This window comes from Gorilla gorilla, chromosome 11 (assembly GCF_029281585.2).
Source record: "Gorilla gorilla gorilla isolate KB3781 chromosome 11, NHGRI_mGorGor1-v2.1_pri, whole genome shotgun sequence".
Taxonomy (NCBI): domain Eukaryota; kingdom Metazoa; phylum Chordata; class Mammalia; order Primates; family Hominidae; genus Gorilla; species Gorilla gorilla.
Genome location: NC_073235.2, coordinates 50,483,092 through 50,510,290, shown reverse-complemented (window position 1 = coordinate 50,510,290; position 27,199 = coordinate 50,483,092). Strand labels below are relative to the sequence as shown.

Sequence of the window (27,199 nt, the reverse complement as noted above, 5' to 3'; positions counted from 1 at the left end):
CTCCTCACCTCCAATAAAACATAACAAATTCTTAGTCCTATACTACTTTTTTGATTAATAGGGGAATTGAGAATAGTGTGAAATTTTGACCTGCCTTAGTCTGTTTTGTATTGCTATAAAAGAATACCTAAGACTGGGTAATTTATAAAGATATGAGGTTTTATAGCTCACAGTTCTGCAGACTGATAAGTTCAAGAGCATAGACCTGGCTTCTGGCAAGATCTTTCATACTTCACAACACGGTGGACAAGGTCAAAGGAGAAAAAGAAACATTCAAAGAGAGGAAAATCTGAGGAGTGCATAGTGGCCTTATAACAACCCACTCTTGTGGGAAGGAACTAAGCCATTCGCCAGAGAACTAATCCAGTCTCATGAGAGCCAGAACACACTAACTCCAGAATAGCACTGAGCCATTTATGAGGCATCTACCCCTAGAACCCAGACACCTCCCTCTAGGCCTCACCTTTCAATATTGCCGCACTGGGGTTCAAATTTCCACATTAGCTTTGGTGGTGATAAAGAAACCAAATCCAAATTATAGCATGACCAAAGTGAGGTCAGACTGTCAGACTTTTCAAGAATTAAGTTCTGATCTGTTGGCTTTTCACTTGCACATTTTCACTTTCTCCTTTGTTTCTTTTTTGTATTGTTTACAAAAATATATATTTTCTAATACAGATAACCCAGACATGTCAGTCTTAAATGCACTCTTAATATGACCACTTGTATGGTTTGTTTATGTCTCAGTCAACTTACTTTATAGTGAGTAAATACCAAAACTATTTTCCCTAAAAAGCTGGGTTTCAGCTAATACCCATTAGACTTTGGTGTTTTTTTAATTATGTCCAACATGTTATACTAACCCTGCTGCAATATCTGGTGAGCATCATGTTTTTAAAATTTTATGTTAAAACACATTTTATGTTTGTAACATGTTTAAAAGTTAAAATAGAATTTTAGCATCATAATTTACACTTAGAAATTTATATATTCAAATTGTAAAGTACAAGATTTGATTTAAATGTGCAAGAAAATTTTTAAAGTTACAAACATAAGTAATATACATTCAGTATAAAAGTGATTAAAAAATGAAAATTACCTATAACCTTTGCACCCAGAAATGATTCCAAGATGCTAATATGTGTAATATTAGTCTTTTTAAACTATGTTTTTATACATTTAGTAGCAGCATGGGATCATAGAGCTTTGTCATGTACTTTGAGAAGAAATAATCATAGATAACATGTTTTCATTATATTAAATACTTACAAAATAACAATGTGTTTGTTTGCTTTATATTGCAAGAGTCTCTTCTCAACCATTAGGAATTATGCTCTTGAATAGTGTGATGATTGGTGTTGACAAAGATAAGATATAAAAAATTTTCTTACTTTGGTATATAAATGTTCTTGAAATGTCTTATTTCTTTAAAAACGACAAACATATGAATAAATTCATTCTTTGTTTTGTACATTCTATGGATTTTGATAAATATATAATGATCCATCATTACAGTATCATTCAGAATAATTTCATTGCCCTAAAAATCTCATGTTCCATACTTCTCTTTCCTTGACAACCACTGATCTTTTAGTGAAAAGATTACTAAAACATCTATTTCTGTAGTTTTGTGTATTCCAGAATATCATATAGTTGGAAACATACAGTAGGTAGTCTCTTCAGATTGGCTTCTTTCACTTAGCAGTATACATCTAAGTTTCCTTCGTGTCTTTTCATGGCTTTATTTATTTTACATGCTGGTTAAGATTCCATTGTATGGATGTACCACAGTTTGTTTATCCATTCACATATTGAAGGACACTCTTGCTTACTTCCAAGTTTTGGCAATTATAAATAAAACTGCTATAAACAGGAAGGTACAGGTCTTTGTGTGGACCTGTCTTCAACTCATTTGGGTGTAACCAGGGTACATGATTGCTAGATCATGTAAAACAAATATGTTTAGTTTTATAAGAAGCTGCCAAACTGTTTTCCAAAGCGACTGTGCCATTTTGCTTTCCCATGAGCCATGAATGAGAGTTCCCATTGCTCTACCTTCTCACTAGTATTTGGTATTGTCATTGTTTTGGATTTAGCCATTGTAATAGGTGTGCAATGGTATCTCATTGTTTGATTATGCAATTCCCTATTGACATATGATGTTGAGCATCTTTTCATATGCGTATTTGCCACCTGTGTATCTTATTTGGTGAGATGTTTATTTGGATGCCAATTTTAAACTGGGTTATTTCCTTGTTGAGTTCTTTGTATATTTTGTGTAACAAAATAAGTGTTTTTCACATATTTTATCCCCATGTGTATTTTGTGTTTTAATTTTCTTAGTAGTGCCATTTGTAGAGCAGAAGTTTTTAATTTTAATGAAGTCTAAATCAATTTTTTATTTTCTTTCATGGATTATACTTTCGGTGTTGTATCTAAAAACACATGGCCATAACCAAGGTCACCTAGATTTTCTTTTGTGTTACATTTTTGGAGTTTTGTTTGTTTGTTTGTTTTTTGAGATGGAGTCTCACTCTGTCACCAGGCTTGAGTGCAGTGGCACAATCTTGGCTCACTACAACTTCCACCTCCCGGGTTCAAGTGATTCTCCTGCCTCAGCCTCCCAAGTAACTGGAACTACAGGCACGCACCACCATGCCCAGCTAATTTTTGAATTTTTAGTAGAGACGGGGTTTCACCACATTGGCCAGGATGGTCTCGGATCTCTTGACCTCATGGTCCACCAGCCTCTGCCTCCCAAAGCACTGGGATTACAGGCGTGAGCCACCGCACCTGGCCTGTTTTTTGTTTTTTTTTTTTTGAGATGGAGTCTCGCTCTGTCACCCAGGCTGGAGTGCAATGGCGTGATCTCGGCTCACTGCAACCTCCGCCTCCTGGGTTCAAGCGATTCTCCTGCCTCAGCTTCCCGATGTGTCTGGAATTTATTCCTTCCATTGGGTTCTTGGTCTCGCTGACTTCAAGAATGAAGCCGCAGACCCTCGCAGTGAATGTTACAGCTCTTAAAGATGGTGTGTCTGGAGTTTGTTTGTTCAGATGTTCAGATGTGTCCGGAGTTTCTTCCTTCCAGTGGGTTCGTGGTCTCGCTGACTTCGGGAGTGAAGCAGCAGACCTTCGCAGTGAGTGTTAACAGCTCTTAAAGGTGGCGCATCTGGAGTTGTTTGTTCCTCCCAGTGGGTTTGTGTCTTGCTCACTTGAGGAATGAAGCCGCAGACCCTCCTGGTGAGTGTTACAGCTAATAAAGGCAGTGCGGACCCAAAGAGTGAGCAGCAGCAAGATCTGTTGTGAAGAGCGAAAGAACAAAGCTTCCACAGCATGGAAGGGGACCCCAGCAGGTTGCCACTGCTGGCTTGGGTGGCCAGCTTTTATTCCCTTATTTGGCCCCATGCACATCCTGCTGATTGGTCCATGCCAGCTTTTATTCCCTTATTTGGCCCCACACACATCCTGCTGATTGGTCCATTTTACAGAGCGCTGAGTGGTGCGTTTTTACATGGTGCTGATTGGTGCGTTTACAATCCTTTAGCTAGACACAGAGTGCTGATTGGTGCATTTACAATACTTTAGACACAGAGTGCTGATTGGTTCATTTACAATACTTTAGACACAGAGTGCTGAGTGGTGCATTTTTACAGAGTGCTGATTGGTGCATTTACAGTCCTTTAGACACAGAGCGCTGATTGGTGCATTTTTACAGAGTGCTGATTGGTGCATTTACAGTCCTTTAATCCACAGAGCGCTGAGTGGTGCGTTTTTTTATTGAGTGCTGATTGGTGCATTTACAGTCCTCTAGCTAGACAGAAAAGTTGTCCAAGTCCCCACTCGACCCAGGAAGTCCAGCTGGTTTCACCTGTCACCAAGTAGCTGGGATTACAGGCGCCTGCCACAATGCCCAGCTAATTTTTGTATTTTTAGTAGAGATGGGGTTTCACCATGTTGGTCAGGCTGGTTTCGAATTCCTGACCTCAGGTGATCCACCTGCCTTGGTGTCCCAAAGTGCTAGGATCACAGGCGTGAGCCACTGTGCTCGGCCATTTTTGGAGTTTTATAGTTTTGCATTTTATATTTAGGTCTGTGATCCATTTTTAGTTTTTTTTGTGTGTGAAAGTTGTAAGGTCTGTGTCAATTCATGTTTTGGCATGTGTATGTCTAGTTTTTCCATTACCATTTGTTGCAAAGATTGTTCTTTTCTCCATTGAATTGCCTTTGCTTGTTCGTAAAAGACCAGCTGACTATGTTTATGTGGGCCTATTTCTGGGCTCTGTTTTGTTCCCTTGATTTGTCTGTTCTTTCACCATTATCACACTGTATTGATTAGTATAGTTTTATAATGTCTTGAAGTTGGGTAGGTTTTGTCCTCCAACTTTGTTCTCCTTCAGTATCGTGTTGGTTCTCCTGGGTCTTTCTGTGTATACTTTAAAATCAGTTTGTCATATCCACAAAATAACTAGAATTTTGATTGGGATTGCATTGAATTTATAGATCAAGGTTGGAAGAACTGACATTTAACAATATGAATTTTTTCTACTCTTGAATGATCTCATTTATTTAGACTTTCTTTGATTTCTTGAATCAGAGTTTTATAGTGATCCTCATAGAGATCTTGTACATATTTTGTTAGATTTATATCTACATTTTTGGTGAGTGTTTTTTGTTGTTGCTAATGTATATGGTATTTAATTTCTAATTTCAGTTGTTCATTACTGATACATAGGAAAGAAGTTGACAATTTGTATATTAACCTTGTATCCTGCAACCTTTCTACAGTAGTTTATTAGTTCCAGTGATTTTGTTGTTATTTTGGGATTTTCTACGTGCATAATCATAGCATACTATTGGGACAAAGAATGATGAGAAAAGGTATATAAAGAATGATAAAAATATAATAAAACAGTGTATTTGAGCCTATTTCTTCATAGTTGATCATCAATTATTGTCCCATTGATAGCCTTTTAACTTTGGGGAGTAAAAGGGATTGCAGAAAAGGATGAAGGTAGGGTACCAAAGTTCTAAGCCATATAATGCTGTCTTTTTTAAGCCCCCACCCCCCTAATTTTTAGCTCTCCTTTTCCCACCCAAAAAGCACAACTGTCTAAAAATCCTATTTCATTGTAAATGTCAACTGACATTTCCATTTATCCTTGCAAGATTACCTAAGCATGCTGATGGGGGGATGGACAACATATTCATTAGCAAAACAGAATTGGAGAATATCGTTTCGTTGACTCTAGAATTTAGTCCCCTGTGCTTTCTGCATAAGCTGAAGGGTCTCATTAGAAACAATGTATTATTCCTAAAAGTTTTTAGGGAAAATTTTAAGATTTTTCTAGGATAATTTCTAGGGTAATTTCTAGCAATTCTTAAATAATTTATCTCTAAAGCAATGTTATTTTCAGTTTTTTTCTTCCAAAAATAGTTTAATATTTACTAATTAATTTACTGGAGTTGTAGCATATTGTAGGGGCCAAGAACAAACTTCCCTTCAGCCTCTGAAGGTTCTTTGAAAATCAGCTGAAAAAAGGCAGATTTATAGGAGAAAGGGCATATGATTTTATTTGATCTTGGTGTTACGTGACATGGGAGCCTTCAGAATAAAGACCTAAAGATACAGGAGAAAACTGTCCATTGGTATGCTTAGATTCAGCAAAGTCTGGACAGCCTTGTACTGAGTGGGGAAACCCAGCAAGGCCTGCCTGTCTGTATAGATTCTTCCTGGCCTCTCTGTGCAGCATTCTTTCCTTCCGGGTATGGAACAGCACCCTTTCTGGAATGGGGGTCCTATGACCTACAATCAAACAGAGTAGGTCAGATATTTCTTTATGGTTAGTTTTTACACAGAAAGATGAGGGCAGGGAACATTAGAGTAATATATTTAGGTTCTGTGGCTGGCTTTGGGGAAAGGGAGTTCTGGTTTCTGTGAACTACCTTGGGGACGAGGGATGGTAGTTTCAGTGGCTAGCCTCAGGAGAATGAGAGGCCAGAGACAGGAAGTTAGGAGATGGTCAGAGAGAGCTGCTTTGGAGGACTTTATTTTGGAGTATCATTTCCTGAGCCCTAGCAGTATCATAGTTACATTTAAGTAAACTCAAGTCTATAAACGTGGCAAAGGAAAAATTTATTGGAATAGTGGATAGTATTCTATTCATCATTCTTCTCAAATGAACATATACCCTGAAGTAATTGATATTGCAAGAAAGTACAGTTCTGTAATTTATGTGTAGTTTGGGGCTTTTCAAGGAAAATTTGTCTACATGTGCCTTCTCACCCACCAATTTTAGTGCCCTAGTCTTAAATCTTGTGTCCCATATAATGCAACCATCCTTCACAAAAATGATATTTTTGTCAGGGGCAGTACCTCACACGTGTAATCCCAGCTATTTAGGAGGCTGAGTCAGGAGGATTGCTTGAGGCCAGGAGTTCAGGACTTCAGTGAGCTATTATCGTGCCACTGCCCTAGTTGACAGAGGGAAGCCCCATCTCTTAAACCAAAAACAAAAAAAGTTTTCGTTGATTCAAGTGTCTGTCGCCCTTATACTATTTATCCATCCAAGTAAACACATTAGCTTGGATTCACAAGCTTAAATCCTCCTCCTCTTCAGCATGTTTTTAGTCAGAGAAGGTAGCCTACTTCCATGTGCTCAGAGAACATAGACTACTGTTGATCACTATAATATTTAAGATGTAAGGTAGTTATGTCAGTGCCAGTAAGATCATATAATGCATTTCCAAAGCTTCTAAAGGGTTTCTAAATAGGTTGCAAATTTGTGTTAGTTCTTTTGTTAGCCTATATAATTCAGAAGTAAATGCATTTTATTTTAAGACGTATACTTTAAAGAAGTCCTCCAACTAGTATTTCTTTTTTATTCATTCATCAACACTACTGCAGAATTGATACTTTGTATCATTTACAAGGTGTATTCCATGTTTAATAATCAAAATAACTGTGATAATGTCTTTTTTTCATTTTGTGAGACGGAGTCTTGCTCTGTCTTGCCCTGGTTGGAGTGCAGTGGTGCGATCTCCGCTTACTGCAGCCTCCGCCTCCCCGGTTCAAGCAATTCTCCTGTCTCAGCTTCCCGAGTATCTGGGATTACAGGTGCGCACCACGACACCTGGCTAATTTTGTATTTTTAGTAGAGACGGGGTTTCACCATGTTGTCTAGTCTGGTCTCAAACTCCTGAACTCAGGTGATCCACCCGCCTCAGCCTCCCAAAGTGCTGGGATTACAGGTGTGAGCCACCATGCCCGGCCAACTGTAGTAATTTCTAAATGTCTTTCTTTACTGAACATATCATAGTATTAACTCTCTGATTATCCTTCTGGGGGTTGTTTATTTCATAACTGTTGACCTCCCATGTTCTTGAAAACAACTTTATTGGCTTATTCATGAATATCAAGGCTCTAATAGGTACTTTATAAAGTAAGTACACTTATTAAAAGATATATATGTATGGGGTGCGGTGGCTCACGCCTGTAATCCCAGCAGCACTTTGGGAGGCTGAGGTGGGTGAATCACCAGGTCAGGAGTTCGAGACCAGCCTGGCCAATATGGTGAAATGCCGTCTCTACTAAAAATACAAAAATTAGCCGAGCGTGGTGGTGCATGCCTGTAATCCCAGCTACTCAGGAGGCTGAGGCAGGAGAATCGCTTGAACCCCGGAGGCGGAGGTTGCAGTGAGCTGAGATGGTGCCACTGCACTCCAGCCAGGCGACAGAGTGAAAGTCCAGCTCAAAAAAAAAAAAAAAAAGATACATATGTATATATGTTTATATTCGTATGTGTGTATATATATGTATGTGTGGTTGTGTGTGTCTGTGTATATATGATTCCAGACATACTGCCATGTACTAGTGAAGATTACTGAAATTCAGAGGTTAGAGAGAACATGGCTTTTCTGGAGAATTGCAAGCCTTTTCAATTATTTAATCAGTTTAAGTACCAAGACATTATAAAATATTTTTCTTCATTTTAATATCAATGAGAAAACACCATGGCATCATATTACTTAACTAAAGGTTATCAAATCTTGGAATCATTTAATCTGAATGTGTCCTTAAGTAAATTGTGTACTTTTAATATTCACTGGCAACAAATGAAGAGAAAAAAAAGATTTTACAAAACTGTCAGTAATTATCACGGTTTATTCACCTGTGGTCCAAAAGTTGATTTGTGTGGAATTATTCTTCAGCTCTGGAGAACTCAAGGAAACATCTCACCAGAGGCTGTGCCCCAACTTGATATAGATAGCATTTTTGAGCTGATCTCTTTAGGAAGAACTAACAGAGTTTACTTATTTTCTAACTTGGAATATATATCAGTATTGGCCCTTATTTCTCCCCACCCTCAACCATTCTTTTAACTCTATTTTAATCTTTACCTCTGTACAAACAATCCAACTGGGGAAAAAAAAAGAATGAAAACTAATTCTGATGGACTGAAAAACAGCTTAAATGTATTTTTCTTGCCTCAGTTTCATCTCAAAGGACAGTAACAAAACATGGAAACCACCTTCAGATTTCTCCTAAAATACCTTTCATTTTACGTTATTTGACTGTTTAGCTAGCAAATCAAGAACATTTTATCGAACTGAAGAGAGGCAAAGTTCTGACCTTTTGTCCATACTTACCTATCTTTGAGAAATGTCAGCCGTGTGAAGTTAGGTCCTAGGTAAACAGTAATAGAATTTGTATTTTAACTTTTTTCTAATAAAGGGAGTGGGGTAATGGTATTGTTTTCGGTGTTTTCTTCTGCCACCATCTGGAAAGAAAGCAGTATTAAACATCTTTTTAATTTACTAAGAGTTCTTTTCACAAAGTAATGCCCCCATCTGCTGGAGCTGTAAGGTTTTGCCTCAAAGTAAGGGTGTTAAAGAAAATAATACATGATCATTTGTGTATTTTTGAATTATATTTTCTAGTCTCATCCACCAATTTTACCAAGGTTTTTGTAGGAGTTGTTAGCCAATTTCATCTTCTCTTGATGTCTTAGTTCTTATCCCACACTAAGAAAAACTTGATATAAATCAGTGTTCTTGGAAAGTGGTGCATGGTTTTTGTTTCTTGTTGTTGTTGTTCCTATTGTTGTTGTTTTTGAGATGAGTCTCGCCCTGTTGCCCCGGTGGGAGTGCAGTGCTGGCGATCTTGGCTCACTGCAACCTCCGCCTCCTGGGTTCAAGCAGTTCTCCTGCCTCAAGTCTCCTGAGTAGCTGGGATTACAGGCACGTGCCAACACACCTGGCTAATTTTTGTATTTTTAGTAGAGATGGAGTTTCACCATGTTGGTCAGGCTCGTCTCAAACTCCTGACCTCAAGTGATCTGCCCACCTCAGTCTCCCAAAGTGCTGGGATTACAGGTGTGAGCCACTGCGCCCAGCCAAAAAGTGGTATGTTTTTATATTTTTAACAAATGGGTATGAGAAAACAAAAAATGCTCAGAACAGTCTGAGCTCTGAGGTATGCAGGCCCAGAGAGATGTGAGTAAGTAGTATGGGACTTCAGTTATGCCCCTATACTCCACCCCAACTCCCTACCCCCTGCCACTCTGTAGCCAATGGATAGTTTGTTATTTTAATGTAGATTCTTGGTGAACAACTCAGAGCGTGCCTTTTTATTTTTCTTTTTCTCTTTAAAAATCTACTTGTAACTGCTGCTAATGAGCACATTCAGGGCAACTTGAATCTGTGCTCCTTGGTTGCAACCCTCAAGCTTGGCCCAAATGAACTCTCTATGTATGTTATTAATTTTGCCTCAACTTCTTTCCTTTTAGGTCAACACATATAAAACTAACTTACATTATTTACAGAAATATTTGTGAATAGAATAAAAAGTTATGTTTATAAATGTTTTAAGTATATAGATATGAGAATTTTTATAGGTAATACCTAATTTTTGGCTATAAAATCAGTGTTGGAAACATTTTCAAAATGCCCTATAACACAAATTTCTTTTAAAAAGCAGTTTTTTTCCTACTTTTATTTTAAAATTCCAGATGAAGTAAATCTTTTTTTTTTTTTTTTGCTTTTTGTTTTTTATTTACTAAGCAGCATGCTGTTGACAGGCAGCCATTTTTCATTCCAGGAAAGAGCTGCAGTTGGAACAGCTGAGATTATTTCACTTACATTTTAAAAATAATAACATCTTTAAATTCAGCAAGTGAGGCTGGGCGTGGTGATTCAGGTCTGTAATCCCAACTGAGGCCAAGGTGGGTGGATCACCTGAGGTCAGGAGTTCGAGACCAGCCTGGCCAACATGGTGAAACCCCCATCTCTACTAAAAATGAAAAATTAGCCAAGCGTGGTGGCACATGCCTGTAATCCCAGCTCCTATCTCCTGAGGCAGGAGAATAGCTTGAACCCAGGAGGCGGAGGTTGCAGTGAGCCAAGATTGCAACATTGCACTCCCACCAGGGCGACAGAGCGAGATTCTGTCTCAAAAAAAAAAAAAAATTCAGCAAGTCAGCTGGATTCAGTAATGTCTCCAAACTGGATTCATATACCTACATTGTGTATTAATGAGCTGAAAGTAAATGAATATGTGATGGTGCCACTCGGAACCCCTTCTTGTTATTGATCTTGAACTCTTCCCTTTCCTTAGGGCTTCTGGGTTGAGTAACATGACTTGACCTGCTGATACAGAGACCAAGTAAAATTTGTCAATGTATATATTAAATATTAGTTAAGTTTAATTTAGCTCTTATTTTTTGGATAGATATTTATAGGTAAACATATTACAATACTTTCTTTTTTTTTTTTTGAGACGGAGTCTTGCTCTGTTGCCCAGGCTGGAGTGCAGTGGCTCTATCTTGGCTCACTGCAAGCTCCGCCTCCCGGGTTCACACCATTCTCGTGCCTCAGCCTCCCAAGTAGCTGGAACTATAGGCGCCCGCCACCACACCTGGCTAATTTTTTGTATTTTTAGTAGAGATGGGGTTTCATCATGTTAGCCAGGATGGTCTCGATCTCCTCACCTCATGATCTGCCTGCCTCGGCCTCCCAAAGTGCTGGGATTACAGGTGGGAGCCACTGTGCCTGGCCTACAATACTTTCTTATTCCAGAGGGTTATTTTGCACCAGCCACCTTACTGACCATTTATATGAAAGATAGGAAAAATTGTTTGTTGATGCCTCTTTGACCTGTGCTTGGACAACTTTGAAACTAAATAAATAGGACATGTTCACACCTGTTTTCTCCTTAAATGCTTTTTTTTTTGGTACACAGTGTTACAGCTCCTGGTGTCGTAATTACTAGTAAGATGCTCATAATACTAGAGTACTTTTGATTATCCAGCTGAGGTACATGGTTCTTTTTCTTAAACAATTTGATCCACTAATTCTTATTTTTGTTTTTTTTACCTTATGGTAGCTGTAGAAAAAATAATTTAAAATATGTTACTTTGTGTGTGTGTGTATATATATACACACATATATATACACACACACACACACATACATATATATATCTATATATGGAAAGTTCTTGTTCTTTTAAGTGACAAATATTATGAAATAGAGCCCATTTTGGTTGAAAAAGTATGTGTGTGTGTAGGCAGGCCACATTTTTAACCTAATAAAAATTATAGGAATTGCTGGACTTTAGATATTTATTAAACCCAAGAGATTTTTTTTTTTAAAGATCTCAATCTTAGGTTAAAAAAAGTTTCAAGCTGCTCAAGGTGTTGACCCAGCTACTTAGGAGGCTGAGACAGAAGGATCTCTTGAGCCCAGGAATTCAAATCCAGCTTGTGCAATATAGTGAGACCCTGGGTCTAAAAAAAAAATAGTTTTAAGTTCCTTTTTTACACTTCATGTTTTAAGTTTAGACATTTTCTTTCTACTCTGAAGAATGAAATTAGCAACCTTATGCATTCATGCCACTTCTTTTTCATTTTTTTTGTTGAATGATTATTTTCACTCTGTAACGACTTATGTTTCCACCTGCTACTATAATTATTTACCTTTTTTTGGTTTTAGTTTTTTATTTTAGTGGATTCAAAGGTCACTAGTGTGTGTGTGTGTAAAATTGTGTTTTTAATTATGCTTTAGTTGGCTGGATTTTGTCGTTGAGTTCCCCATATCCCCCTGCAACACACACACTCCACACAAGGCTTTATTGGCTCTGTGTACTAAATAAGTTCATTCTTATTTAATAAGGCTATACCTGTTACCTTTATATGTGAGTGACATCTTTGCTAGGTATGAGTCTTGGTCTCTCTTTCAGAACTTTGTAGATATTATGACACCATATTTTAGCATTTTTTTCTCCCTTGTAGGTGTTTTTCAGGCTGAGTCCCAGTGAATTCTTTTTTTTAGGCTTGAAATTTAATAATTGAATTACAATTTTTATCAGTTTTCTTCTTTTCATATTTGATACATTGATGAGAGTTTAGGAGATTTTATTGATGCCAGTATAGCTTTTAAGAGTGAGGTTAAAGTTAGGAACTGTGGAGAACTCCTGTAGAATTTTCTAGGCTTGTTTATTATTAACTTGTCTCTTTGTTTAGTTACTGCTAAAGTATTTCTGTTTAACAGTTTTTTGTTTTGCTTTATTAGAGGAGAAAGATTCTCTGATTCCATTTTTTACCATTTTATCTGCACAATTCCTAATTAAAATTCCAAAGTTTCTGTACGAAACATGTATTCCTTTTTAGCGATGGGAAGAAAGTTTATGATCTTAAAAATAAAGTGTCTACAGAAAAAAATACAAATTGTACACATAGACATTCAAAGAGAAGTGAATTGTCGGTATTGAACATCTGTTATAATAACCGTGTTCTTTCAGAATGTATTCCTCTGCTATGTTTTGTCTCCTAAAGAAAAGCCCAGTGATGATTTTGATGACCTTTCTGATGTTTGCAGGGTTTTTTTTTCATGCCAGTTGAGACTAACCAATCTCTGATTGGGAGTCAATAGACCTAACAGCTACTGCTGCTGTTAAGTAAGCTATGTCACCTTGGGCAGGTCATTTAAAATCTTGTGTTTGTTTTTACTTCTATAGGTAGTACTATGTGTTTTTTGAGGTCCCTTTCTTTACTAACCCTATGAGTGTATCCCTTGTTTTATGTGGATACTGCCTTATCTGTGGGAGATACATGTGTACACACATATATACACATATATATTATCCCAACAAGAATGTAAGTTTTTTAAACATAGAGACCAAATTTTATATTTCTCATCTTTTCCATAGTGCTTGTCACAGAGCCTTGTAATAAGTAAACGCTAAAAAGTTAGGTTAAATTGATTGAGAAGGTCTGGCATTGGCTTGTAGCTACTTGGTTGTCTTATTAACTACAGTTTATGTAGATTAAACATTTTATTTAATCCTTTTTCAAAATATGTTCATTTTCTAGATCATTTGTAATGTCATTCCAGTAAAAAATTGTCTTTCAGTTTAGTGAAAATACATCTTTAAGCAATGCTGGAAACTAAAACCATGAACTCATTTATATATGTATCTATTACCCATACAGGAACACATGTATGGAAATTGAGCAGATATGCCAGTCTGTGGTGCTTGGTCATGTTTCATTAATCATGAATTGTTATCACAGCTTAACTCAGCATCATCAGAAAATTTATATCCTGTTACATTGCTGACAGTAGCAAGTTGAGTGTGTACAGTCTGTTGCATGAAAGGACTGGTGAGTGACTTATGACAACAGTATTATTTAGGTGAAGCAATAATGTGTTGAAAACATATTTTGTATTAATCACCTAATATATTCAACATATATTAATATACTTTGAAAGATATATTTGAAACTTATTCAACAATAATTTATTGAGCAACTTATTTTCAGATGGAGTTGGTGTGGTATTCCAAATCAAGTCTCGTGTGTGCCCTTGTAAGATTTGATAATTCTGAATTCTTTTAAGAAGCTATTCTAAGTTAGTTGTAATATGCTCATAATATAGATAGAAGTTGTATACCATTGCTAGTCAGCAAGCAGAGAGGTATTTGGTAAATTGACCAAACTTCAAATTTGACATGAAGGACTGTCACCGGGAGTTCATCCAGGTTGCTTCTCCCACAAAGTTTAGGATTATGTTAGTCTAAAAAACAGTGATTAGAACTAACCTAAGATGAGGAGCTTAAGTTAGTTGTGCAAACTAAATGGAGGGCTTTTATGTTCTATTTCTAAGGTAGGAAAACAGTTGACATCTGAATGGCTATTGAGCTATATGTAGGAATAAGTTATTAGTGTCAGCTATTTTCTAATTCTGTCTTTAGATGTTAAGAGAGTTTACTAAGGCTGGGCACGGTGGCTCACGCCTGTAATCCCAGCACTTTGGGAGGCCGAGGCAGGCGGATCACGAGGTCAGGAGATCGAGACTATCCTGGCTAACATGGTGAAACCCCGTCTCTACTAAAAATACAAAAAATTAGCCGGGCATGGTGGCAGGCGCCTGTAGTCCCAGCTACTCAGGAGGCTGAGGGAGGAGGAGAATGGTGTGAACCCAGGAGGTGGAGCTTGCAGTGAGCCGAGATAGCGCCACTGCACTCCAGCCTGGGCAACAGAGCGAGACTCCGTCTCAGAAAAACAAAATAACAAAAAAAAAACAGAGTTTACTGAATAGTTATCATTATTGTTGGCCACACAGAGTTAGTCTAAAATACATTATGCAGAATCAGTGTGGTAGACAAAGAGGCTCTGAGTGAGGGTTTGGATCTGAGGAAGGCATCATGAGAAAGAAGAGTTATAAGTACTCATGAAACCTCAAGAGCAGTAAAGGATGTACTTCATAATTTTTAGAATTTATCAACAAGCAACCCTTGGAAAGCATAGGAATGGAGAATTACAATAAATAAGCCACCTCAGTTGAAAAATGGGAGTATGAATATACATGTGATTGAGTCTTGAGATTATTTAGTCATCCTGCTTTAGTTAGCATGTAACTATAAAATTTCAAATACAGATACAGTAAGTAGTGGTCAGTGAATATATTTCAGAAATCATCCCTTCCTTTGTAAAGGTATAGATTATAGGGGACTTACTGTCATGGGGAAATGCACATAGGCAATTTAGAGAGCAGACAGCTTTAGATGACACATTTTTACAATTCGTATAATTTTTGTCCTTTGTCAATACAGAAGTAAATTTAAAATGGTCAGTAGCTCTCTGATGTATAATATAGTAGTGCTCTGGAACTGCAGTAATGAGAATTTCCTCCATATGCAGTTGACTCTCGAACAATGTAAGGGTTAGGGGTCGAAACACCCCCCCCTACCCAAAGCAGTTGAAAATCTGCATATAACTTTTGCCTCCCCAAAAACTTAACTGTTAATAGCCTACTTGACTGGAAGCCTTGCTGGTAACATAGTCGATTAATATATATTTTATGAATGTATTATATATTATTATAATAAAGTAAGGTAAAGAAAAGATATTTAGAAAATATATCTACTATATATAGAAAATATATTTACTATTCATTAAGTTGAAGTGGCTCATTGTAAAGGTCTGCATCCTACTCGTCTTCCTGTTGAGTAGGCTGAGGAGGAAGAGGAGGGGTTGATCTTGTTGCCTAGGGGTAGAAGAGGTGGAGGAGGTAGAAGGGGAGACAAGACAGGTTAGGCACACTGGGTGTAACTAAACAGGTAATTTCTGTCTATCTCTTTTGGTTTCTAATTTCTTTTAAAATGCTTCTATACAGTATCAACCCTTCCTCAACCATTTGCTTTGATTCCAGTACCTGTATCATAGAAGGGTCCATGTTGTAAAAGAAGTCAAGAGTAGTCTTGTATATTCAGAACCGTTCTGCCAGATTGTCTAATGTCAGTTTGTTTTCTGGCACTGTTTCTTCTGCATCTTTCTCACTGTCTGGCAGTGGTTCAGAAGCATCTATCTCCACCTTGTCTTCTGTTAATTCCTCTGGTGTGGTATCTGTTAGCTCTTGAATTTCTCTAAGACCCATATCTTGAAACCCATCACTCCCCACCCTTTTTGCCATGTCTACAATCTCTTTCATGATTTTCTTGATTGGCTTTGTAGTAAATCCTGTGAAGTCATGCACAACATCTGGACATAGATTTCTTCAGCAGAAATTTGTTTCAGTCTTGTTGGCTTTCATGGCTTTTTCTGTGACAACAGGGCATCTTCAATGGGATAATCCTCCCAGACTTTCATCATGTTCTGTCTGTGGAGGTTTTTCCATAGTGTTGACATTCGTTTCCATAGAGTTCTGTGTGTAATGAACCTTAAAGGTCCTTATGACCCCCTGATCTACAGGCTGAATTAGAGAGTTTGTGTTTGGGGACCAGTGGACCACTTGGACAAAAGCCTTCAGTGTTGAACTCATGGGATTCTGGGTAGCCAGGGGCATTGTCCAATATCAGAAGAACTTCAAAAGGCAGTCCCTTACTGTCTGGGTACTTCCTGACTTCAGTGACAAAGCATCAGTGGAACTAATTCATTAACCCCATTGGCTCATTGAGTGAATCGGTTCCAGTGTTTTGACTATTACGAATAAATTTATCATGAACATAACGTGTTACAGGTTTTTGTGTGAACATAAGTTTTTCTGTCAGATAAGTACCCAAGAGTGCAATTGCTATGTGGCTTGGTAAGAGTATTTGTAGTTTTCTAAGAAACTGCTGTCAAGAAACTTTTCAGAGTAGCCATGCCATTATACATTCCCACCAGTGGTTAAATGAAAGATTCATTTTCTTTACATCCTCACCATCTTTGTGTTATTTTAGCTGCCTTAATCAGTGTGTGGTGGTATCTTACTATGGTTTTACTTTGCATTTTCCTAGCGGATAATGATATTAAACATCTTTGCATATGCTTATTTGCCACCTGCATATCTTTGGTGAAATGTCTACTTATGTATTTTGCCTATTTTCTAATGGGATTGCTTTTTTTATTATTGAGTTTTGAGGGTTCTTTAGATACAGATCTTTTGTCAGATATGCGGTTTGCAGATATTTTCTTCCAGTCTGAAGCTTGTCTCATCTGTACTATTAGAATTGTCTTTGAAATATTCTTTATTATATAGTAGATATTTGACCATTACATGAAGGGGCAAGATGTCAAAATAACCTTTGGACTAAAACTTTATTTACAGTCAAAATTTATATAGGTTATAAGGTAGATACCATAGTGGCATGTTTGTTGTTTCTTCTATGAATGCTGGCCCCAAATGAAGAAAAAATGAATTATCTTAATAGCTTACCTGATTTATATATGATGCAAAGGGGCAGATTAGATACCTACCTTGGAACTGTGGACATTTATTTAGCTTTTTTGAGTAATTCTTTCTTAATTCATGAAGTGGGTAAAAAATATCTTTTAATTCTAACAATACTGTAAGATAGCTAATGTAGTTCTACAAAATAAAACATACTGCAAAAGCCCTTTCTCCTTTTTACATTTTAATTAGTCTTATAATCTAGGAGACAATTATTACATAGTTCTTTGTGATTTTAGATTTTGGCTGATAGTCAAGAGCATCATAAACCAGAGTTGAGGATATTTTATTAGCTAAAAAGGTTTTTCCCTCTCATAACACTGATTAGGAAAAATAAAAAATAGAATAAGTTAAAACTTTAGACATAAAAGACTGCTAGAAGGTATCCTAAGACAGCTGAGAAGACCACTTTTCTTCTAAGAAAGAAGATGCTTAAGGGTCAAGACAATAATTGAGTACTCTGTTATTTAGTTTTCAATTAGGAAGCCTGGAGCCAGAGGACTTTTGGTGGCTGAGGCCTTAGCTACCTGGCTTACACATTAAGGAGGACACAGATTTGCTTGCTGTCTGTCTGTCAAGGCCTGGTTCAGCTAAGGACGTGTTAACATTTCTAGAGAAGAAAACAGCATTACCATGGTTTGCTTTCTAATTGTCACTATATGAAATTAATAAATGTGAATGTAAAATATATTGGCTGATCTTCCTTCAGGTTATTGAAATGTGTTTGTACTTCTTTTTTTAAAAAAGTTTGCTAAATACGTAACAATTGCATAAGAGTACAACTTATTTGGGTTCAAATCGTTCAAATCCTGGCTCTGCCACTTAGTTGCTTTTTGATGTATATTTTATATGTATTTTTTTCTAATTGATGAATAAAAATTTTATCCATTTATGGTATACAGCATAATGTTTTAATATAGGTATACATTGTGGAATGACAAAATTAAGGCTATTAATATATCTGTTACCTCACATACCATTTTTTTGTAGTAAGAAAATTTAAAATCTCCTTTCATTCTATGAGTTCCCCTGTTAGACGTTCCACCTATTGTAGTCCCTCCCTTATCCTCAGTTTCACTTTCCATTGTTTCAGTTACTGTTGGTCAGCTGAAGTTCCAAAATATTAAATGGAAAACTCCAGAAATAAATAATTCATGAGTTTTAAATTGCATGCCACTCTGAATAATGTGATGAAATCTTGCAGTGTCCTGCTCTATCTTGCCTGGGACATACATAATTTCTTTGTCCAGCATATCCATGCTGTGTATTGCATGTGTCCCATAATCACTCAGTAGCCATCTAGGTTATCAGATTAAAAGAACATAGTATATAGAGAGAGTTGGGTACTATCCATGATTTCAGACATGCGAGGGACGCCTTGGAATTCATCTCCCATGGATAAGGAGAGACTACTGTATAAATTAGATTATGTGGTGTTTGTCTTTCTGTGCCTGGCTTATTTCAGCTAACAGAATATCTCCCAGATGCATCTATGTTGCTGCAAATGACAGGATTTCTTTTTTGTTTAAGGCTGAGTTAGTGTTCCATTGTGTATATATACCACATCTTCTTTATCTTTTCATCCATTGATGGACACTTAGGTTGATTCTGTATTTTGGCTGTGAATAGTGCTGGAGTGTATATGGGAGTGAGGATATATCTTTGACATATTGATTTCATTTCCTTTGTATATATTGATGGATATTCAGGAGTGGGATTACCGGTTTTGTAATTTGACTTCTAATTTTTTCAAGAACCTCCATACTGTTTTCCATAATGATTATACTAATTTACATTTTTACCAACAGTGTACAAGAGTTTCCTTTTTTTTCATAATCCTCAACAACACTCATCATCTTTTACCTTTTTTTGACAATAGCCTTCCTAGCAGGTGTGAAATGTTATCTCATTGTGGTTTTGTTTGTGCTTCCCTGAAAATCCCTGAAAATTAGTAACACTGAGAATTTTCTCAAATACCTATTTGACATTTTTATGTCCTGTGAGAAATCTTTTTGACCATTTTTTAAATTGGGTTGTTTCCTTGCTATTAAGTTTTTTTTGTTGTTGTTTTTTTTTTTTTTTTTTTTTTTAGTTCCTTATACAGTCATCCCTCTGTATCCACAGGAAACTGGTTCCAGGACTCCCCTGAGATACCAAAATCTGTAGATGCTCAAGTCCTTTCTATAAATTGGCATGGTATTAGCGTATAACCTACACATATCCCATATTCTTTAAATCATCACTAGATTACTTATAATTTCTAATACAATGTAAGTGCTTTGTAAATAGCTATTATAATGTATTGTTTTTTAAATTTATATTAATTTTTATTGTTGCATTTTTTTTCCCCTCTAAATTTTCCCTCTCTTAAGTTGGTTGAATCTGCTGATGAGGACCGACTACATATTTTGGATTTTAACCTGTTATCAGATGTAAGATTTGCAAATATTTTCACTTATTCTGAAGGTTGTCTCTTCACTCTGTTGATTGCTTTGTAGAAGCTTTTTAGTTTTATGTCTGTTTTCATTATTCTTGCTTGTGCTTTTGGAGTCATATCCCAAAAAAATCTTTGCTGAGTCCAGTGTCAAAAAGCTTTTCCCCTGTGTTTTCTTCCCCTATGTTTCAGGTCTTATGTTTGTCTTTAATCCATTTTTAGTTGATCTTTGTATATAGTGTGCAATAAGGGTTCAATTTCATTCTTCTGCCTGTGGATATCCAGTTTTCTTAACACCATTTCTTGAAGAGACTGTCCTTTCTCCGTTGTGTGTTCTTGGCACTTTTGTTGAACGTAAGTCAACTGTAAAAGTATGGATTTATTTCTTGACTCTCTATTCTGGGGTCTGTATGTTTGTTTTTATGCCAGAACCATGTTGTTTTGAATTATCTTAGTTTTGCACTAGGTATTAAAATCAGGTAGTCTGATACCTCCAGCATTGTTCTTTAGCTCATGATTGTCTTAGCTATTAAATGTCTCTGTGGGTCCATATGAATTTTAGGATTTTTTTCTATTTCTATGAAAAATGTCATTAGAATTTTGATATGGATTACTTTGAACCTTCACTTCCAGTAGTAGGGACATTTTAATAACATTGATTCTTTCAGTCCATGAACATGGAGTATATTTCCATTTATTTGTGTCTTCACTTTCTTTCATCAATATTGTATAGTTTTCAATGACAGACCTTTCACCTCTTTTGTTACATTTCTTTCTAATTTGTTTTTGATGCTATTGTAATTAGGACTGGTTTTTAATTTTATCAAATAGTTATTAGTGTGGAGAAATCTTACTGATTTTTTATGTTGATTTTGTATCCTGCCACTTTACTGTATGTATTAGTACTAACAGTTTTTTGGTAGAGTCTTAAGGATTTTTTCTATATAAAATTATGTTATCTGCAAACAGACCATTTAACTTTCTCTTTTTTGATTTGGATGCCTTTTATTTATTTTTTCTTACCTAATTCCTCTGGCTAGGACTTGCAGTACTATATTGAATATAAATGGCCAAAGTGGGCATTCTTGTCCTGTTCTTGATCTTAGAAGGGAAAGCTTCCAACTTTTTACCTTTGGGGTGTGATGTTAGCTGTGAGTTTGTTATATATGGCCTTTATTGTGTTGAAGTATATTCCTTTTATACCTAATATATTGACAGTTTTTAATCCTGAAGGAATATTGAATTCTGTTAGAAGCTTTTTCTGTATCTGTTGAGTCAGTCATGTGATTTTTGTCCTTCATTCTGTTAATGCATTATATCACATTTATAGATTTACATATGTTGAACCGTCTTTGCATTCCAAAGATAAATCCCACTTGATCATGGTAATTGATCTAATGTACTGTTGAATTAGATTTGCCAGTATTTGTTGAGGATTTTTGCACCTATATTCATCAAGGATATTGGCCTGCTACCGAAACTGTTCACCAAGAGGCCTGGGAAAAGTCATGCACACTGGTACCTCAGAAAATAAGTCCACTGTCCTCAGTCCCAACTGCGGACCCTGATAAGACACTTTAACTTGGCTATGGTCTGAGATCAGTTCAAGGACCCACAAGAAGACAAAACTGTCTGAATCCCTGGGTCAAGCTTTCTGAACTTGGTCCTGCATTAGATACTGAAACAGCGCTGAAGCTCAGCTCCTGCCACTGTTGGTTGCAGCCTGAGAGCAACCCTGCCTGCACAAGGAACTGCTAGGAGACTCACCTGTCTGTGCCATCAGTACAGACTTGCCAATCTCTGTCCCATAGCATATGCTGAAAAAGCTCTGAATCGGGGATCCAGCTGCACTCAGCCACAGTCTTACAGAAATCCTGCACAGAAATCCTCCTGTAGTCAGGAGATACATCCTTCTGTGTCCTCAGGACAGGCAGGCGATTTCAGTCCCACAGCAGGTCCTGAAACAACCCTGAATCTTGGCATAAGCCCCTCTCAGCTGTGGTCAGAGAGCAGTTCTGCCTACCCAGCATCCTGGAGGGAGATGGGGCTGTCCATAGCCCTGCAAACAGGCCACCTGACCTAGGTCCCTCATCAGTCCCTGAAACACCCCTGAAAAGTGGCTCCAGCCCCTCTCAGTACAGCAGGCCCGCTAACCTAAGGACCTGAAGGGAGACATGCAGGTTTGTGACACCTTAGGCCTGAAGACCTAAGTCTTGACTGTAGGCCCTGAAGCAACCCTGTAGCTTAGTTCCAGCCCCACTCAGCTGTGGACTAGGGCAGTACTGCCTGTTAAGGAATCTACTCAGTGATCCAGTAGGAGCCCTCCCAGGTTCCCAGAGAAAGCCAAACCATCCACACACCTGGTAACAGGTCTTTTCTCTGCATATCTTCATCCGCTGTACAGATCGAGGTCCTAGAAAAAGTCCAGTCCACCAAGGGACCAGATAGGGTTCATATCCTGCTACAGCCCCTGGTAACAAGGTCCTATCAGGAGGACAGGGCCCTTTCCAAGTCTGAAGCCTGGACCATAGTTGGGGAATCTGTCACGTGAATGAAGATCTGCCCTCAAATTGACTTTTCCAGGTCTTGGGCCCCACTGGGGTTTCACAGATGCCTGCCTGAATCTCAAGGCTAACACAAAGACCATTTTGTCCGTGGGTGGCTGTGAAATTATTGTTGCTATTTGGGGACACAAGCTGAAGGGCCTCCTATTTCATCTTGCTGCTGTCATTCTTGCATTATTATAATGTTAATCATTGGTGATTTGATGATAAGTCAGCTTTTTTTGAGTTTTATGAGTTCTGGCAGTAAAAAAGTTCCAAAATGTCTTTCACTGAGCTAAATTCAGGGTGTCAGCAAAGCTGTGTTCCTTCTGGAGATTAGATGAGACCAGAATACACTTTTTTAAAAAAGTGGTTAACTTGGTTGGATCCAAATCCTGGCTCTTCCATTTATATACTGTTTGATTTTGGTCAACATACTTAGCCTATCTGTGTCTTCTAACCTTAAAAGAGGATTATAATAGTAGTTATTCCACATGATAGTTTTGAGGATTAAATGAGTTGATAAATGCAAAGCATTTGTAACAATTCCTGATACCTAAGTAAACACTGCTTAAGCTGTTACTGTCTATCTGTTAAAATTTACTCCTATAGGAAATCAGTGCTAAGAAAATTAGGTCTTTTAGTCAAAGGCATTTGTCTATGAGTATGGTACACTTGAGGAGGATTTTACAAAAAATATAATTTTTTCATTAATTTTTTTTTTCATTCCAATTATTCATTGCCAACTTTGTTTTGGGCATTATGCTACAATGCTTGGAATATAAAAAATCTCAATTTGGAAACACTAGCAACTAAACAGACAATTTTGTTTAAAATAATTCAATAATAAAGCAAAATACAGGCACTTATGAGTGTTTAAGGAAGAGGCATTTAACCTAGTCTGTAATGATTATTTGTGTATTGTTGGTGAGTGGAGCAAGAAAGGGAAGGTTTTCTATAAGGGATGATCCTGTGGGATGGATGGGTGGGAGAATCATAAAGGAAGCATGTAAGTTAAAAAAAGAAAAAGGAAGAAAGGGAAGGTGAATAGAAGATTTAATCGAAAGGGAGGGCTAGCTGTAAGAACCACATACAGGCCTGGAGGTATTGTAGGTTCAGTTCCAGACCATTGCAGTGAAGCAAATATCACAATAAAGTGAATCACCCAAAACTTTTCTCAGTGCGTATAAAATTTATATTTACAGTATACTAGTCTACTAAGTGTGCAGTAGTAGCATGTCTAAAAAATGTACATACCTAAATTTGAAAATACCTTATTGCTAAAAAATGCTGACGGACACAAAATGGGGACATGGTGTTTGAAAAATGGTGCCTATCGACTTGTTGGACACAGAGTTGCTACAAACCTTCAATTTCCTTTAAAAAAAAATGCACCATCTGCAAAACACAGTAAAACAAAGTGTGCCTAAAGTGTGGTATGAGAGTGTTGAATCAGCCTGTACTTGGACAAAATGAAGCCATCAAAGATTTTGAAGGTCTTAGGGTTTGAGCATTTTTTACTTTTAAAAACTTGTATTTATTTTAATTCTAGAACAGTAAATTCTTAAGTAATCTCTTTAAGTCACTACGTTTATAATATTTATGCCAATTTTTTTAAAGGATTTGAATTTGTTGAAATGAGCAGTCGTAAATCAAAGAGTAACAGCTTAATTCACACAGAGTGCCTTTCACAGGTTAGTATGTATTTTCATTAATCTCAAGATATTTTACCCTGTAAAGCTGTTCAGAGAAATAGTTATCTTCTTAACCTGAATTTTCCCTTTAGCATTTAGGAAGAATCACTCTTTCTAACCTTAAGGAGATATCAGTACGAGACCTTAAGGAGATGCCAGCACAAGGTCGTAAGAACAATCATCTGGAAGCAAAATTTTCCAACCTCTTGTCAAAATTAAATGTGGACCAACAGATTTTGTTGTTATGATTGTTCTCTGCCCTTTTTGTCAGTTCATATATTTTTTTTAATATTAGTGTTTTATACTGTAATTTAATTTTATCCTTATTAAGTCTGGGTAGTCAGAATTCTAGGTTTTACTTTTTTCTTTCCAATCTAGATGCCTTTTTTTTTCCCCCTTTTCTTGCCTAATTGCCCTGGCTTGAACTTTCTTTAAAATGTTGAATAGGATTGGGAAGAATGGACATTCTTGTCTATGTTTTCATCTTAGAGAAACAGCAGCATTCAGTCTTTCACTGTTATATATGATGTTAACTGTAGGATTTTTTTGTAGATGCCCTTTATTAAGTTGAAGTTCCATTACGTTTCCTCATCTGTTGAGTGTTTTTGTAATGAATGTTATAAGAAGTGTATATTGTATTCCAAGTGCTGAGCATCTATCTGTATGTCTCTTCCTTAAGAAGCTTATAGATTAGTAGGGAAATGAGCATGGTATTTCTACCCTGGCATTTGTATTTATCTAGCTTGACCTGAACTCCATGTAGTTTTTAAATAAAAATTAAGTGTTACTGGTATTCTTTTATACGACTTGGCTTTCTTTTTGAAGGAAGTAGTTTAACCCTATTTCTAAAAAAATTTTTAACTGAAATATGCTTTACGTACCTTTGTATGTAAAATGCACGAATCCTCCAGGTACAGCTGACTTAATATCAATACATGCGTATACCTATTTAACTTCTATGCCAGATCACTTTGGGATTTGTGAACCTTCTGACTAGTCACTGTAGCTTTATCTAGCTTATATTTTATACCCCGTTACTGCCTCTAAGATATTTTAATGAGGTTTTCTGGGTTTTTGTTTTTTTTTTTTAAGGAAAGGTTTGAGTTTTTTCTTTTGATCTCATCTAGGTAGAGGAATACACATTATGATTAGTTGAGGCATATATATGTTCTTTTATGTATTTTTACAGATATTAGCTATTACCTATACAAAGCCTATTTGTGTTACAAATAATTGCCTTTTTTAAGCCTTTTTTTTTTTTTTTGAGACCAAGTCTTGCTCTGTTGCCCCAGCTGGAGTGCAGTGGTGCAGTCTTGGCTCACTGCAACCTCTGCCTCCTGGGTTCAAGCAATTCTCCTGCCTCAGCCTCCCAAGTAGCTGGTATTACAGGCGTCCGCCACCATGTCTGGCTAATTTTTGAATTCTTATTAGAGAAGGGATTTCAACCATGTTGGCCAGGCTGCTCTTGAACTCCTAACCTCAAGCGATCTGCCCATCTCGACCTCCCGAAGTGTTGGGATTACAGACGTGAGCCACAGCGGCCAGCCCCCTTTTTTAATCTTTAAAACAGGCCTGCCATAAGATGTTATTGTCCCTATTTTATAGATAAAGAAATTAAAATTTAGAACAGACTTAACCTTTTAAAATTCATATAATAGACTCTTCTGGAGCCAATGTCCTTACTCTAACTTCCTCGATAATGAACAAGTATGTATTGTTTTGTCCCTAGTGAGTCATTTTCTTTGCTTTGCCTCTGTACATGGAACAAGAACTCAGATTTACTTCTTTGGTACATGAAGGATTAGTTCCATGCTGTCAGTCTAGGAGAAGCAAATATTCCAGGAGGCTTTTTATTCCAGTTCATGGGGCCAAATCTGAGATAGCACCCTCAGGTTGTTGTCCTTGAAAGACCTCTGTATTAGCTGCAGATCCAAAAAAGGAACGACTTTAATGGTCCATCTTTTTAAAGAGTATGGTAGATTATCTGACATAATTTTTCATGACTAAGTCTAAGGCCTTTGTTCTAAGATGAACTCAAAATATAGCTGCTTACAAGAATTTTTTTCTTAACTCGTTCACGTGCATTACAATGGCCCTTAAGTTGCTAACATAGCTAAAGTCAGTGATTCTCCCTCTTGTTGAAACCTTCACAACTAAATTCTCATTCTTCCTATGGGACTTGAGATAGGTAAGAAATCCATTAATTTTTTAACGTATGAAAATGGTGCCAGAACTCTAGAGGATAAGAATTTAGGGAGGGTTGAATTGATTCATTAATACCTAATTCTGACTATTGTAAATGTGCTTTCTTATTAATTTTTTATATCATGTGTAATATTTTTATTTATATTTATTCACTTTATTTTCATCAGGTACAAAGAATTTTACGTGAAAGATTTTGTCGTCAGAGTCCACATAGTAACCTATTTGGAGTGCAAGTACAATACAAGTAAGTCTAGCTGTCCTCTTGACTGTTATGGACCTACTTACAGATGCCTTCCAGGTTTTGCAAAAATTATTGTACAAATTTGATATTAAATAAAGCTAACAAACACTTTTATAGAAATAAAAAATTTCGCTTTGTGAATAGAAACACCACATAGCATGAAGCAGGAGCAGATACAAATATTTCCATAATGCGATAGCACTTTAACTTTCAATTTTGTTTTGTTTCTGTTATCTGATACTGTGGAGAGAATTTTAACCATCTTGCCCTTAATACCCAGCAGCCAGCTATGGAGTAAAAGTCCAGAGTATTAGTAGGAAAAGAGATTTGAATCCAAGGGTCCCGAGAGTTGCCACTATTGTCCCTTGTCCCCTACGATCGTATAAATCAATATACTCCAATCTGACTACGTTTTCACCTGAAGATTTCAGAGAATCAATACTGCCCTACTATTTCTTTTGTATTTTTCTATTTAGGACCATTCAGAAGCTAGGCCAAGTACCCAGAGGGAGAGAAGAGAGGAAATTTCTGTGCATATTCAAATATGCCTTTTAAAAACTACAACATAACAAAGTATTCCAGCTTCATTTTTAAAATTTTGTCCTATTTATATCATTTTAGACACTTAAGTGAGCTGCTGAAAAGAACTGCTCTCCATGGAGAGAGTAACTCTGTCCTTATTATCGGACCCCGAGGATCAGGAAAAACTATGGTAAAAGCTGTTGATTTCTGGTGTTTGTTGGCATGTGATGATTCTTATTTTATATAAGAATAAATGAATTCATATATAAATCTTATTTTATATAATACTGAAAATACTTTTCATTATTTTGTAATGTTTTACTTTTTTGTTTTTTTCTTTTTTAATCATAGA

The 27,199-nt window shown here is 36.8% G+C and overlaps 1 protein-coding gene across 4 annotated transcripts in view; it reads left to right on the top strand.

Annotated features, from left to right (window-relative positions):
* ORC4 (origin recognition complex subunit 4) overlaps nt 1–27,199 on the top strand; it is an 89,106-nt gene that overhangs the window by 23,021 nt on the left and 38,886 nt on the right. For all 4 annotated transcript variants that reach the window (XM_055380173.2, XM_031008457.3, XM_004032625.5 and 1 more), the window contains exons 2-4: nt 23,806–23,879; nt 26,252–26,328; nt 26,947–27,037. In XM_055380173.2, the coding sequence (XP_055236148.1) occupies nt 23,823–23,879; nt 26,252–26,328; nt 26,947–27,037 (225 nt within the window). In that variant the 5' untranslated portion in view covers nt 23,806–23,822. The remainder of the gene's footprint in view (nt 1–23,805; nt 23,880–26,251; nt 26,329–26,946; nt 27,038–27,199) is intronic.